Source organism: Equus przewalskii, chromosome 25 (assembly GCF_037783145.1).
Source record: "Equus przewalskii isolate Varuska chromosome 25, EquPr2, whole genome shotgun sequence".
NCBI lineage: Eukaryota > Metazoa > Chordata > Mammalia > Perissodactyla > Equidae > Equus > Equus przewalskii.
Window position 1 is genome coordinate 34,021,213 of NC_091855.1, and position 12,993 is coordinate 34,034,205.

Consider the following 12,993-nt stretch of genomic DNA (forward strand, 5'->3'; position numbering starts at 1 on the left):
ACACATCCCTTCTATTCTGGGAGCACACACTATGCAGTGCCCGGCTTCTGCAGGCAAACACACCAACCCCACCGTTTGCCCGCAGAGGCGCTGCCTGCACCCAGCTCACCTCTCTTAGGGTCGTCAGCGTCCTCGTATGCATGGTGACTTGCTTGGTGAGGTCCCTGTTGTCCTTCTCCAGCTCCTTCAGCTTGCTGGCCGCGTCCCTGCAGCGGGCCAGCTCCTTGTCCAGGGCGCGGCTCTCCTTCTCGGCGGCGGACAGCTTCGCGGTGCTGTCATCCAGGACCGCGTCCTTGAGTTCCACCTGCTGCCACAGCCGCTTCGTCTCCTTCTCCAGCAGCTTCTTGTCTTTCTCCAGCTGGGCCACCTCCTGCTCCAGGGCCTTCCTGTCCTTCTCAGACCTCTCCAGCTGCTTGTTGGAGAGCCGGAGGGCCTCCAGGTCCCGCTGCAGGACCTGGTTTTCCGCCTCCAGCTCCCCGAGCTCCTGCTCAAGGGCCTGCGCCTTCTGGCCGCTGCTCTCCAGGCTCTGCTGCAGCCGAAGGTTCTCGGCGCTCACACTCTGGTAGCTGAGCTCCAGGCGCTCGGACTTCTTGCTCAGCGCCTTCAGCAGCTCCACGTTCTTCCTCAGCTCCTCCTTCTCCCGCTCCAGCTCCTGGTTCTCCCTCTCGATCTGAGCCATCTTGGTGCTGGTGAAGCGCATGGTCTCCACCATCCTGCGCAGCTCCAGGTTCTCCTCGTCCAGCTGCTTGTTGTCCCGCTCCAGACCCTCGAGTTGCACAGACACGTTCTGCAGGGTGTCCAGGGACTTCCGCAGCTTCCGGTTCTCCAGCGCCAGGCCCCGGCTCTCGCGTTCCAGGGCGTCGACCTTCTCGGTGGCCGTCTTCAGGGACGTCACCTTCTTGGCCAGCTGCTCGTTCTCCTTCTCCAGCCGGCGCAGCTCCCTCTCCAGCTCCTCCGCCCGCTCCACCTTCTCCTTCACCTGCTCCAAGTCCCTGTGCAGCTGCTGCTTCTCGAACTCCAGCTTGCTGAGTTTGCTGCTGGTCTCCGTCACCGTCTGGTGGAGGACTTTGTTCTCCTTCTCAATGTCTTTCACGCGGGCCTCGCTGCTGACCTGGGACCTCTCCCGCAGCGACCACACTGTCTGGTTGAGATGATCCTTTTCTTGTTCAAGATCTTTGATCTGCGGGAAAACAGCAGGAATGACTCGAGCTGCTGCATGAACATATTTCAGTGGTTTGGGTCCAAATGGGAGACTAACATTTAGGCCCCGAAAGACCATCCCACGGTACACCCCAAAACCGTCCGAACATTTTCCAGAGGCCTGATGCATAAACAGGTGAAGTGCACGGAGTCAATACTTAGTTCAAGTCAAAACACATTCAGAGCCAGCATGATTGAGAAACGTAAACCACATCTCTCCCTCTTCCTTAAAACAAGGAAACTGATGTCCCTCGGTACTTCGGTACTTTTTATCCTGCCGGCAGGACCCCTATGACCTGGCAGCCCATCTCTGTGGCCTCCCCCTTACCCCACTTTCCCCCTGCAAACATTGCACATGGACTTCCCTTGGCCTCACCACCCTCCACCCTGCAGCCTTTCGTATCACTGGCTCCTTCTCATCCTTCAGGGCTCAGTGTGAGCATCAGCTCCTCAGAGAAGGCTTGCTTCACAACTAAAGCACCCTGCACCCAGCAGGATTCTCTCCCTGGGCACCACGTTTATTCCCTCAATAGCAGAAGTCTGAAATCACCTTGCTTGTCACCTGTCAGAGTACCTTCTAGACCGTAAGTCACAGCTGGGGAGGGGTCCTGGCTGTCTTCTCACCATCTGTAGCACCATCCCAACTCCCTGTGCTCTACTTCAGAAGCTGAAAAACTAAATGCTTGGGGGCTGGCCCCGTGGCCGAGTGGTTAAGTTGGCGCACTCTGCTGCAGGTGGCCCGGTGTTTCGTTGGTTCGAATCCTGGGCGTGGACATGGCACTGCTCATCAAACCACACTGAGGCAGCGTCCCACATGCCACAACTAGAAGGACCCACAACGAAGAAATACAACTATGTACCAGGGGGCTTTGGGGAGAAAAATAAAAAATAAAATAAAATAAAATCTTAAAAAAAAAAAATTGTCTAAAAAAAAAAACTAAATGCTTGGGTATCAAACACTTGATACCCAGCCTCTTTTGCAGCTAGGGGTGGTCATGTGGCAGATCTGGCCAACGAGATGTTGACAGAGGGTCCTGTGGGGGGCTTCCCTTGCCCCTTTGCTGTCCACCTTCTTCCTGTCCATTCCTTGAGCATTTTCAGCAGCCGCTGCTAAGACTGGCAGAGCAGGAAGAAAAAGGCTTGTCTCCTGGCTGGCATCACTGCGCCACTGCACCAGCACTGGAGTGCCTGCCCAGGACTGCTGTAGTGTGAGGCAAATCAACCCTGGGGGTTGGCCAGGGTTCTCAGAGTGACACCACAGATGTTTGGAGCTGGATCACTCATTGTCCTGTGGGGCTGTCCTGTACATTGCAGGATGTTTAGCAGCATCCCTGGCCTCTGCCCTCCACATGCCAGGAGCATCTCCTCTTTCCTCTCCCAAGTCATGACAACCAAAAACATCTTTAGGCATTGCCAATGTCCCCTGGGAGGCAAAATCCACCCTCCCCATCCCATTCCCTGACTGCTGGTTGAGAATTGCTGGTCTGAGCTGCAGCTAAGCTAGGGAACTGGTAAGCTACGTATCATTGATAAACCACCAGGAAATGGCTATCATCCTGGACTCTCTCTCTCCCCCAGGAGACGGCTTCGCTCTGGAGCACCTACCTGCCTGGCTCTGTCCGCCTTCAGGGTCTCCATGTCACTCTGTAGCTGTTCTTTCTCTTTGATCAGCTCCTCACTGAGGGTCTCCAAATCCTGGTTGCTCTGCTTCTCTCTCTCCAGCTGGGTCTGTAACTTTTCAATCTGCAGAGCCAAAAGACGCGCCCGTGCAAAAGTCAGTTCCACAAAGTAGCTTGTTTTAAAACAAAGCAAAAACCTGTCAGCCCCACAGAACACTTTAACAGGCCACTTCTCAATGTCCCGGTATTGCTCTGTAGTGACCTCCCCACACCCCTGACCACATCAACTCAGCCCACGACTTGCACTTCCAGCTCCTCAAAGAGAGGAAGGTCACAGGCACTCATCGGTCAGCCCCTCTCCCAGCCCACCTCTCCTCACCCTCAGCGCCACGTGCTCAACTGCTCCTGGGTCCCTTGCTTCTATCTCAGGCCTCGTCTACTTTCCTGAGGGTCAGACCACATGCCCCAGGGCCACCAGCCACCACCACTGGACGCCCTGTGTGGACTTGGCTTGGTTGGTGACATTCCTATTCAACCAGGTGCTCAGAGTGGTCTTCTGATCTGTCTTGCCTTCCTTTCACCCTCCAAGTAAACCTGTCACCAAGTCCTGTCCTCTCTACCCATTCTGCTCCCCTGCACCCCCAGTGACTCCGGAGCCAGAGAGTATCCTGTGTTCCTGGACGACCGCTCAATCACCTCTCTGACAGCCAGCTACTTTGGCTGGGATCAACCAGTGCCCAAGCTTCCTAAAACACGAACTACTCAGCTCAGTGCTTCTCTCATTTTGTTGTGCCTAACCCCTGGACAACACGGTAAATGCAGGTTCTGACTCAGTAGGTCCAGGGCAGCGCCTGAGACTCAGCTCCCAGACGATGCCCACGCTGCTGCTGTTTGAACTGCAAGGGCTTTAAGGCTGCTGCTGCCCCTTCCTGCTGACACCAAACTCCTTAGCACAGGGGACAGGAGCTGGGACAAAGGCATGACTCTGGTGTCAGAGGGACAAGAGCTCAGAGTCTGGTCCCTTGCTACTAACAACAAGACCACAAGCAAGTTTCCATAACTGACATGGGGCCAGCAGCACATACCTTCATGAGCTTTTGTCAGTGTGAAGTGCTCAGAACATGCCTAGCAGGTGGCGGGTGCGGCAATGTTAGCCGACCCTCCCTGGGAAAGTGCTGGGCCCACCCACCCCGAGAGTTTCTGACCTAGTCGGTCTGCATTTTGACATGGTCCTAAGTGGCCCTGATGTCCTGGTTCAGGACAACCGCTCTAAAAAGATGCACCTCAAAGATCAGATGGTTCTCAAAGAAAGCTTCAAAGATCCCGGACCTCAGGCTGCCAATCAGAACCTCTGGGGGTAGGACCCAGAGATGCGCAGTGATCCCAATAAGCAGCCAGAAAGAGAGCTTGCTCTACTCCAACCTGTCTGGGCTAGGGCCTTGCACGGAGAGGTTTACAAATCTCCTGGACAGGCTCCTGCTGAAAGCAGACAGCCTGCTTCTCCTCGGGTGAGGGCCGCCCCGCCTGCCTGCCTCACAGGTCCGAGCAATGTCAGAAACCTCCTTGGGAGGAAGCAGCCGGCCAAGCTTCCTCCGCCATCAGTGGGGAGAGCTGGGCCCAGTGGGGCTCACACTGGTGTTCTCACATCACACCGTCAGCACATCAAGCCCCCTGCCCCAACCTGGGGTCCCCAGGACAGGTGAGCCTCACCCAGCCGGGGCCAACAGGAAAACGCACTATAATGCACCACGTGTCTGAGTCTTTTTCAAAAGCAACAGCGTCTTTCTTATCTTTATCTGGGCCCCCTTCCTAGCACAAGGCCTGGGACTCAGCAGGAACCTCCTCTGAGGGTGGGGCCTGCGCCCGAGAGACTGGTCACAAGGTGTAAAGGCACTAAGTGGTTATTACTGACTATGGCACAGAGAACAGAGGGCCCAGAGGGGCTCGGTGCTTTGCCTAAGGCCTTTCAGTGAGGACGAGGCAGAGCTGGAGGCACACTGGTGGGCCGATCCCTAGCCCCGCTCCCTCTCAGTGTCAGGGGCCTGTGGTGTGACCTTCACTTAATACTTGACCCTGCTGCCCCTTCTTTTCCAGAGAAAGAACTGTTAACTCAACCGTGGCATTTCTGATCATTGTTCCTTCTAGTCTGAAGACGTGATTTCCTCATGTCCCACCCCCCACTGCTGGATGCTCCCCACCCCCCATCTTCCTCCTTTTCTGGTTCTTTTTGCTGTGCAACTGAAGCCCCTACTCCTGCCCATCCCTGAAGAACCTCGGTGCCCCCTGGGTGAGCTCGCTGGGCTGAGATGTGGGCTGGTTATAGCCCTTCTGGCCCTGGAGGGTTTGCCATCCTCCTTAAGGCACCTGGCTTGGGCTGCGGGCTCATGTGGTGCACCTCTGGGTTCCCAGGGCACGTGGGTGCCAGGGTCCTGCCTCTCTGCTCCTGGGCTGCTCTTGTCTTCTGATGAAAGGCCCCAAAAGGGCTGCCCCCACTTGCTCTGAAAATAAAGATTCTTTTCTTCTTGGCTCAAGGAATGAACTCTCAGGATATCAACGCAAAGTTACAGACACACGAGCGGGCAGCTTCTCTCAGGTCATGGAAGTTTTGTGAATTAGAGGAAAGGATACTGACTTTGGGGAACTATGGTCCTCACAGACACGTCAGACCTAAGCAAGCTTGCAGCCTGGGCTACGCTCAGGGAGAGCAGGCTGGCCCCAGGGCGTCTGGGCCTCCAGGCTCATGTGTCCTGGCTGACCCTCGTCTCTCCTTCTAAGACACCTCACAGAGTGGCTGGGTTGTTTAGACTTGTCCCAAGACAGTGTCTGTCCTTGTTCCAGGAAAGTCAGTTTTGAGGCTGACTGTGCCTGTCCTTGCTCCAGGAAGGTGTCAGGGCTGTGTCTCCTGTGGGTTCAGCTGGCCCAGGGGGTTCACCAATTGTCTGAGAAATGTCAGCTAGTGACCCAGACACACTACATGGGGAGGAGCGGGAGGAGTGGGATGGCTGAGGCTGGAGAAAAGAAATTCAGCATGAGCCGAGCTGGGTTAGAGTCAAAGGAGCCTGGAGTTGACCTCTCCTGCTGGTGCTGAGGTCTGCATCCATCGAATGTTAGGGAGCACCTGTCATATGCCAGCCTCTGGGAGAGAAAGCAAAACCATCTGTGCCAGTCATGACAGACCCAGCCAGGCCCTGGGTGGGCTGAGCAGGACAGGTTGGAGAGGCACTCCACTGGGCAGGAGGGCCCCATTCCCAGGGCTCCCAGCACTGGACACAGGACAGCTGTGCTCTGGGAACTGCGGCATTTCCCTTCTACTGGGGACTCTGTGCTAAGACATGGCCTTCCGAGGGCTGCAGCAGGAGAGGCTGGTGTCCCACCAGGGAAGCAGTCCAGAGAGGAAGCAGGATGTTGGGACCCAAGGCAGGGCGCTAAGGAGTAATGCCGAGCAGGCAGCACCCAGCGCCAATCCTGTCTGTGCAGAGGAGGGGCTGGAGTGGACCACACGGTGGGAAGAACAGCAGTGGTTACCTCTGAGGCCTGCCGGGAGCTGGGCCAGTGAGGTTATATTGCAGGCTTTCTGTGGCAGACCCGTGAGGACCCACGGAGTCAGCGGCTCTCATCTTTCTAAAGGCCAATTCCTTTTGATCTTGCCAGAGGTCAGGCTGCCATTTATAAACACATTTCCTGTGCCAGGCCCACATGAACCGAAAAACCAAACCGTCTAGCCGCCTTCCCCATGCTGCTCACATCGAGAGATGTAGCGTGAGATGCAGGGTTTCTATTGTCCTACAAAGAGAGGACAAACTATTTGGCAGCTAACATGCTACAGGGCACACAATGCTTCAAAGGGACGAGAAGAGTGAGTAACTGAGCCCGGGAGGTCCCAGGAGGGGACTGGAGAGACCACTTCACAGGAGGAGGCAGCTGTCCCACGCCTCGCCCAGAGACAGGACCAGCAGAGGCAGGATCAGTCTCATGCTGCAGCCCATAGTCCCCCCACAGCCAATGCAGCCTCAGCAAGTGACACTGGCAGGACTCATGGGCAGGCTGACAGGCACTCAGACACCAAAAAGTGCCAGTCCTGCCTGGTGGTCAGCAAGCAAGAATGCTGTGCCCTCTCCCTCGGCTGGAACCTGGCAGCTGACACGTACACAGCCCACAGCGTAACTGCTGTCCACAGTGTGGGTGAGGTGTACTAATGCCCTATGACCTGGAATAACCAAGACACGGAGACGATCCCAGCCTCCTGATGGCCCTTCCTGCACCTGAGACTGCATCCCTGTGTGAATGGGGGTCCTCGTAAACACGGAATGAAGACTGTTGGTAAGCTCTGTCTGTTCCCCCAGATGTCTGAGTTCCACTGTGCTACTGGGAAGACCCAGCAGTTGTCCTGAAGCAAAGACAGCTCAGCCACCTCTTCTTCCCCATCCCACAAACCGAGAAGGAGTAGAGAGCACTGGTCTTGTTTTACCACTGATGCCCTAAAATGGTCCATTAATGGTCACACACATATATGTGTGTAAGTCTTACACGATCGCCTCCTCTCCTGGTGCCCCATCCCATGCCTCTTAACAGTGCACTGCTCTTTTCTCATTGAACACTTACTATGCGTGATGAACTCTTTATACACATTAACTCATATAATCCTCATAACACTTGTTAGGTGGGTTCCCCATTAATCCCATTTCATAGATGAAGACAACAGTGCACACGGAGGTCAATCATGTCTGGGTCACACCCTCAGACAGCGGTGCAGGGACACACACGCTGCCTCCTGACTCTTCTCAACGATCACTCTTGTTCCTGTTATAACTAACTGCGGCTGCCCTGGATTCTGCGTTTCTCCCAGCTGGGCATCCTCACCGACACCTGAATGCTCTGCCGGGCCACCTACTTGCCTGGATACCGCAGACCAGGGCTGGGGGAGCAGACTGTGCAGCTCCCTGCCCTCCCGGCAGGGTTACCTTCTTGCTGAGCTGCTGGTTCTCCTTCTCCAGCTCCCCGCACTTGAGGCTGCTCTCCTCCAGCGCCAGGGACGCGTCCCGCAGCCCCTGGATGGTGCTCTGGAGGCTCTGGTTCTCCTTCTCCAGCTTCAGGATGCGGCTGGAGGCGCATTCATTCAGCTCAAACACAAACGACTTCCTGGAGGCTGAAGCACGAAGTCGGGTCAGAGTCTGGGTTCCAAGAGCCTCTGCTCCCTCTCTCTGCCCCCAGCCATGAGATGGGGCCACCGGCCCCTGAGCCCTAGGTTTGAGGGGCCTGGGAAGGGCTCCCACGGGTCAGCTGGGTGCCCCCCGACACCATTTAATTGGGTGCTGTTGCTGTCCATGCCCAAAGGTTCCTCAGGCAGTTATGGCCCCTCTGCTGGCTCAGCTGGGGTCTGCCAGGGGAGCCACCCAAAGCTTAAGAAGAAGGCAAGTTACGGTGGAGAAGCTGATGCAACAGTGAAAGATTGTGCCACTGCTGGGAACTGTTTTTCACCAAGCTGCTAACCTGACTGTAGAACTCAAGGACTGTAGAGACTAAACAGAGACGGCAAAGAGGTGACAGTTTCTGTGCCAGCTCTGAGAGCAGTGGGACTCTGGGTGGCTCAGCTGGGGCTGGGGGCAGATAACTGACTGGTTATGTGTGCCAGGGGTGGTACGGCTGTGTGGGTATGGATGCCTAACACTCGCTACCCCTGGATAAGGTCCTTTGGACACAGATTTCATTCTGTAATTTTGCAATTATATTGGAAAAAAATGAGATAATATGTAAATTGCTTTAAAAATTCTAAGTGAGATGAAAATATACGCTAAAGACAGACAAAGGTAAAGTATTTACTACGCTTTTAAATAGCTCGAATGCAAACAGAGAAGTGAGTATAGACCTGAGAGGCAGGAACAGGCGTTCTTGGCCCCATCCTGCCAGGAGCAGGTGCATGACTTTGGGTAAGTCATGGGGCTTTTTAGGGAGGAAAAAAGAACACATGTGAAAGCCCTCCAAAGAAGGGGTCGGGGTTGTTTGGTCCCTCACCTGTCTCACCACAGTGCCACCTACTCAGCTCCGGGAGCCTTATCACCCTGTACTACTAATACGGCTGCATACCCACCTGCTCCTCATTCGTCACCCCAGGGGCTGGAGGCACACGGGCTGGAGCAGGGCATGGCTTTCACAGCAAGCACATTAAGCTGGAAACCTGTGTTCAGACCCTCAGGGTGATCCGAAGGCCTCAAAGGCATCTGCACCCCGCTTCGAGTTCTCACCATGCACCAGGGACAGCAGTACAGAAGGTCCTAAGGACCCCAAGCAACAACAGGCAGCACAGCGGCGGGGGCGGATGGAGGGTCCGCGGGCCCGACCCAGTGCCAACGCTGACACACCATGAACACACATGCTCTCAACATACAAAAACACGCATGGAGGGCTTCGTCCCAACCGTGCTACGAATGCAACTAACCTAAACTAAAATCCCACTAATTCAGAGCCTGTGATCGTCCGGAGGGTACCTCTGCAGCATTCATGAAAAAAAGAACACTTTCATTTGTAGTGGTGAAATATACATTAAATTTATCATTTTAGCCATTTTTAAGTGTGCGTTCTGTGGCATTAGATACACTATGGTTCTGCAACCATCACCACCATGCACCTCCAGAATTTCTCATCATCCCAAACTGAACCTCTGTACTCACAGAGAATAATTTTGAAGGCTCTCCAAGTCAAACAACGGAACTGATTGCAAGCCTCAGTTCCTTTTCCACAAAAGCCAGTGCCTCAAAGGCTGTTACGATGACATAACAGTTTATTCCAAGACAGCCAATGGTTCTTTACTGAGTGCTACGCTCATTAGCACCCCAAGCAACCAGAGGAACTGGATGTGTTTTACTAAGACAAGAGCAGTAAGAGCAGCCGTCCTTCACTGACGCCCTGGGGGCCAGGCGCCGCGTAACATTCCTCTGTCTCCTCTCCCTGGGCACTCACAGCAGTCCTGGGAGGCAGCTCCATCACCCCTATTTTGCAGATGAGAAAACTGAGGTTTAAAAGACGTCACCTGGCTGACGAGTGGAGGAGTCTGGACTTAAGTCAGGTCTTTCTGACTCAAGAACCAGCATACCAAATGTGCAAAAGTACACTTAAGCTTTGCTTGCATTATGCCATCACTCAAACCAACGCTCATTAGCAACCAGCTAAGCGCTAGGAGCTGGCAACACCAAGAATAAATAATGGTCCCTGAGCTGAAGGAGCTCACAAAACATACTGACGGTCTGAATCGGTGAGGCTTTCTGACCCCATGAGCCACCCTGGCCTCTAATGGAAACACTTCTGGTCTGAGCCTGTCCCGGGCAGCCCCCATCACTTCTCCACTCCTCCAGGGGTCAGTGGTCCTCCCCGGTGGACCTGAGCTTCCAGAGCAGGCATCGCCGCACCTTCCAGAAACCCTTGGGCCCCAGCACACCGCCCAGGCAGCAAAGCACAGACACAACTAACCTCTCACACACACACAGAGTATTCGTTTAATGAACTGACTTCAGGTGCAGAACTGATGGGATCCCTCAAAGAGAAGAAATTTCCAGCTGCTTTCAACAGTCTTTTCACCATTCTTGGGGATGTTTCTCAGAATTGAAAAAGCCACTCCCACCCCAGCCGAAAGCGCAACCTTGCTCTGTAAAGCTCTAAGTAAACAGCGACTCGCACTGGCAGGCGCACGTGGGCTATTTCTGAACACAGGAACCGGCCTATTGTTTGCGGGGCCCTGAAGCTTCCTGCTGCAGTGCGGCTGCTGCCCCGCCCACCCTCCCCTGGCCACAGCTCCTCCCTGATGCCGGGCAGGGACAGCGGTGCAAGCACAGAAGGGAGAGGAAGAGGCCTGAGAGATGCAGCCACTTAGCACCCACCCAGGCAGACAGGGAACAGACTGCATCCATCTTGCCCAATTATGCAAATGAACGGAGGCAAGAATGCCCAGGGTACATTTATAGTGGGCATTAGTGACACTGGGGACGTCTCCTGCCATCCAGAGCTTTCAACCATCCATAGAGAGGCCTATGATGCCCTCTGGGTGTCAGCGTGCTATAATTTGGAAGCTCCTGAGACTGTCCATATGGGAACTGAGAAACCTGGCAACACTTAATTTGTATTTTATGTACTGACATCAAGGCTGCCAGACACCTCGTGTTCTCCTTGGGGAGAACTGCCATGAAACAGTTCCAAATGGCACTTGAAGGAAGGAAATCATATTTACTTGGGGTGAATGGATGGGCTGACATGGAAGGTCCAGAGCCAACGGCTCAGCTCCCTGGATGAGGAAGCAGCCGCAGCCAGGCTGGCTCCCGGGCACCAGGCGCTACCCACCGTCTGACAGCTCTGCATTCTTGGACAGCTGCTCCAGCTCCCAGCCGAGGTGGGCGGACTCGTTCATGCTCTGCTTCTGTGCGATCTCGAGGACCATGTTTTCTTCCAGCAGCTCCTCAATTCGCTTCTTATCTGTGTCCCGGTCCTAGTACAGGAAGAGAGGAACGAGGATGTGGCTGGGGGCACCCCCTGGACAGTCCCCGGCCCCCGTGCATCCACCCTCATTCCCCGAGGATGAAGGGACTCCATGCACCTGCTCACTTCCAAAAAAAAAAAAGCACAGCTGCACAGAAATGTCTCCAATACAGGGCCCAGCCACGAAAAGATACTCTGACCCAGCGACCTAGGTGATAGAAACGTGAGGTCTCTAACCAAGTGCTGTCTGAACAAAGTGATGTATCACACAGGGCTTTAAGGCAAGTACTACAGTGATGGGCAGCTTCGTGGCCCAAGAGCAGACCTAACACACCTTGAAAAGGCTGTAAAGAGCTCAACCTACACCATAGGCTCCAGGAAACACCTGCCTGGCAAAAGACACACGTGCACACCCATCCTTACAGAAAAGCAATGCAGCATCAAGTCCTATCTGTCTAGGGGTGTTCAGTGGGGCCACTCCAGCCCACTGAGCTTATTAGCAAGCTACTCTCCGCAGTCTGTGAATCACATGGTGGCAGGAGCACCAAACCCAGCAGCGAGAATATTGGAGGAGAGCACAGCATAAACCTGAAACCGCCCCAATCGGCTTTAAATGTAGCGACAACAGCCTACAGTACCAATTCCAGGTCGTGAAGCTTGGATTTCAGCTGCAGGTTCTCCTTCTCCAGCTCGTGAACTTTATCGCCCCGGGCCCGAGCAGCCGTCAACTGTTCCTCCAGCATGGCCTTGGTCTCAATTAAAATGATATTATCTTCTCGCAGCTCCTGGTCAGCAGAAACACACATGAGAACCATCAGATAGAGGCAGCCAGTTCATGACGACAGCATCCTAAGACCAAAGCTCCTCCAGGCACCTGGACCAAAGCGGCCTGGGGAGAAGGCTGCTGTCGGGGGAGTTCTGTCTCCACTTTTTAGCACCTCTGCCTCTTGCATTAGGCCAGGCCAGATGGACTCTCTCTACTGAAAGAAAAAATCCACCAATCAAGAAAATATTTAAATGCATGGAGGAGACACTTCCTCAGTGTCTACCGTATGCCAGGCACAGTGCGAAGAGGTTTGACATTTAAAATGTCATCTGGTCAGAGAAGTGGGCCCTGCTGATGTGTGTGTGGGGCCTCGCTGAGCCCCAGTTTAACAAGGAAGGACTGGGGTAAGACTCTATTCCAGGGTTGAGGGCCAAGTCCAGGCTTCTCAGTTCAGCATTCGTTCCACTGATGAGGGTCCTGGGAAAAAATGGCTACTTGGACCAGCCTTTGTTCACCACATAGTTCCTATGTGAACATTTTACACACGCACTCTTGGAAAAACGATGTTTCTCAGAAGTTTCCTGGAAATGGGGAGCCTTTAAGACAGTTAAGTCACAAACGAGTGTGAACCCCATAAATAAGTACCGCGAGCCTACTGTGTGTCAGGCACATGCTGGGTGTGTGGCTGTTCCCCTGAAGACTGCCCTCACGGTGAGGGGCCCGCGGGACTCCCAGCCCCGTCCCGGGCAGTCCAGCAGCCAGGAGGGAGGCGGCCAGCTCCTCCATCTCATCTCTGCTCCCCATCTTGTTAAGGGGCTGCTCGGTTTCTCTCCTCCCCTGAGCCCTCCCAGTGCCTCGAGGGGACTGATTCTCCCCCAAATGCCTTCACAGTTTGCGAACATGCACACACAGGAAGGTGTCCCTTTCTCTCTCTGGGCAGTTTTC

The 12,993-nt window shown here is 54.5% G+C and overlaps 1 protein-coding gene across 6 annotated transcripts in view; it reads right to left on the bottom strand.

Moving 5' to 3' along the window:
* The window catches only part of CCDC88C (coiled-coil domain containing 88C), a 132,532-nt gene that overhangs the window by 36,416 nt on the left and 83,123 nt on the right, over window positions 1-12,993 (bottom strand). For all 6 annotated transcript variants that reach the window (XM_070594429.1, XM_070594428.1, XM_070594434.1 and 3 more), the window contains 5 exons: window positions 11,921-12,067; window positions 11,148-11,292; window positions 7,781-7,965; window positions 2,806-2,943; window positions 110-1,180 (listed from right to left, as the gene is read on the bottom strand). In XM_070594429.1, coding sequence (XP_070450530.1) covers window positions 110-1,180; window positions 2,806-2,943; window positions 7,781-7,965; window positions 11,148-11,292; window positions 11,921-12,067 — 1,686 coding nt within the window. The remainder of the gene's footprint in view (window positions 1-109; window positions 1,181-2,805; window positions 2,944-7,780; window positions 7,966-11,147; window positions 11,293-11,920; window positions 12,068-12,993) is intronic.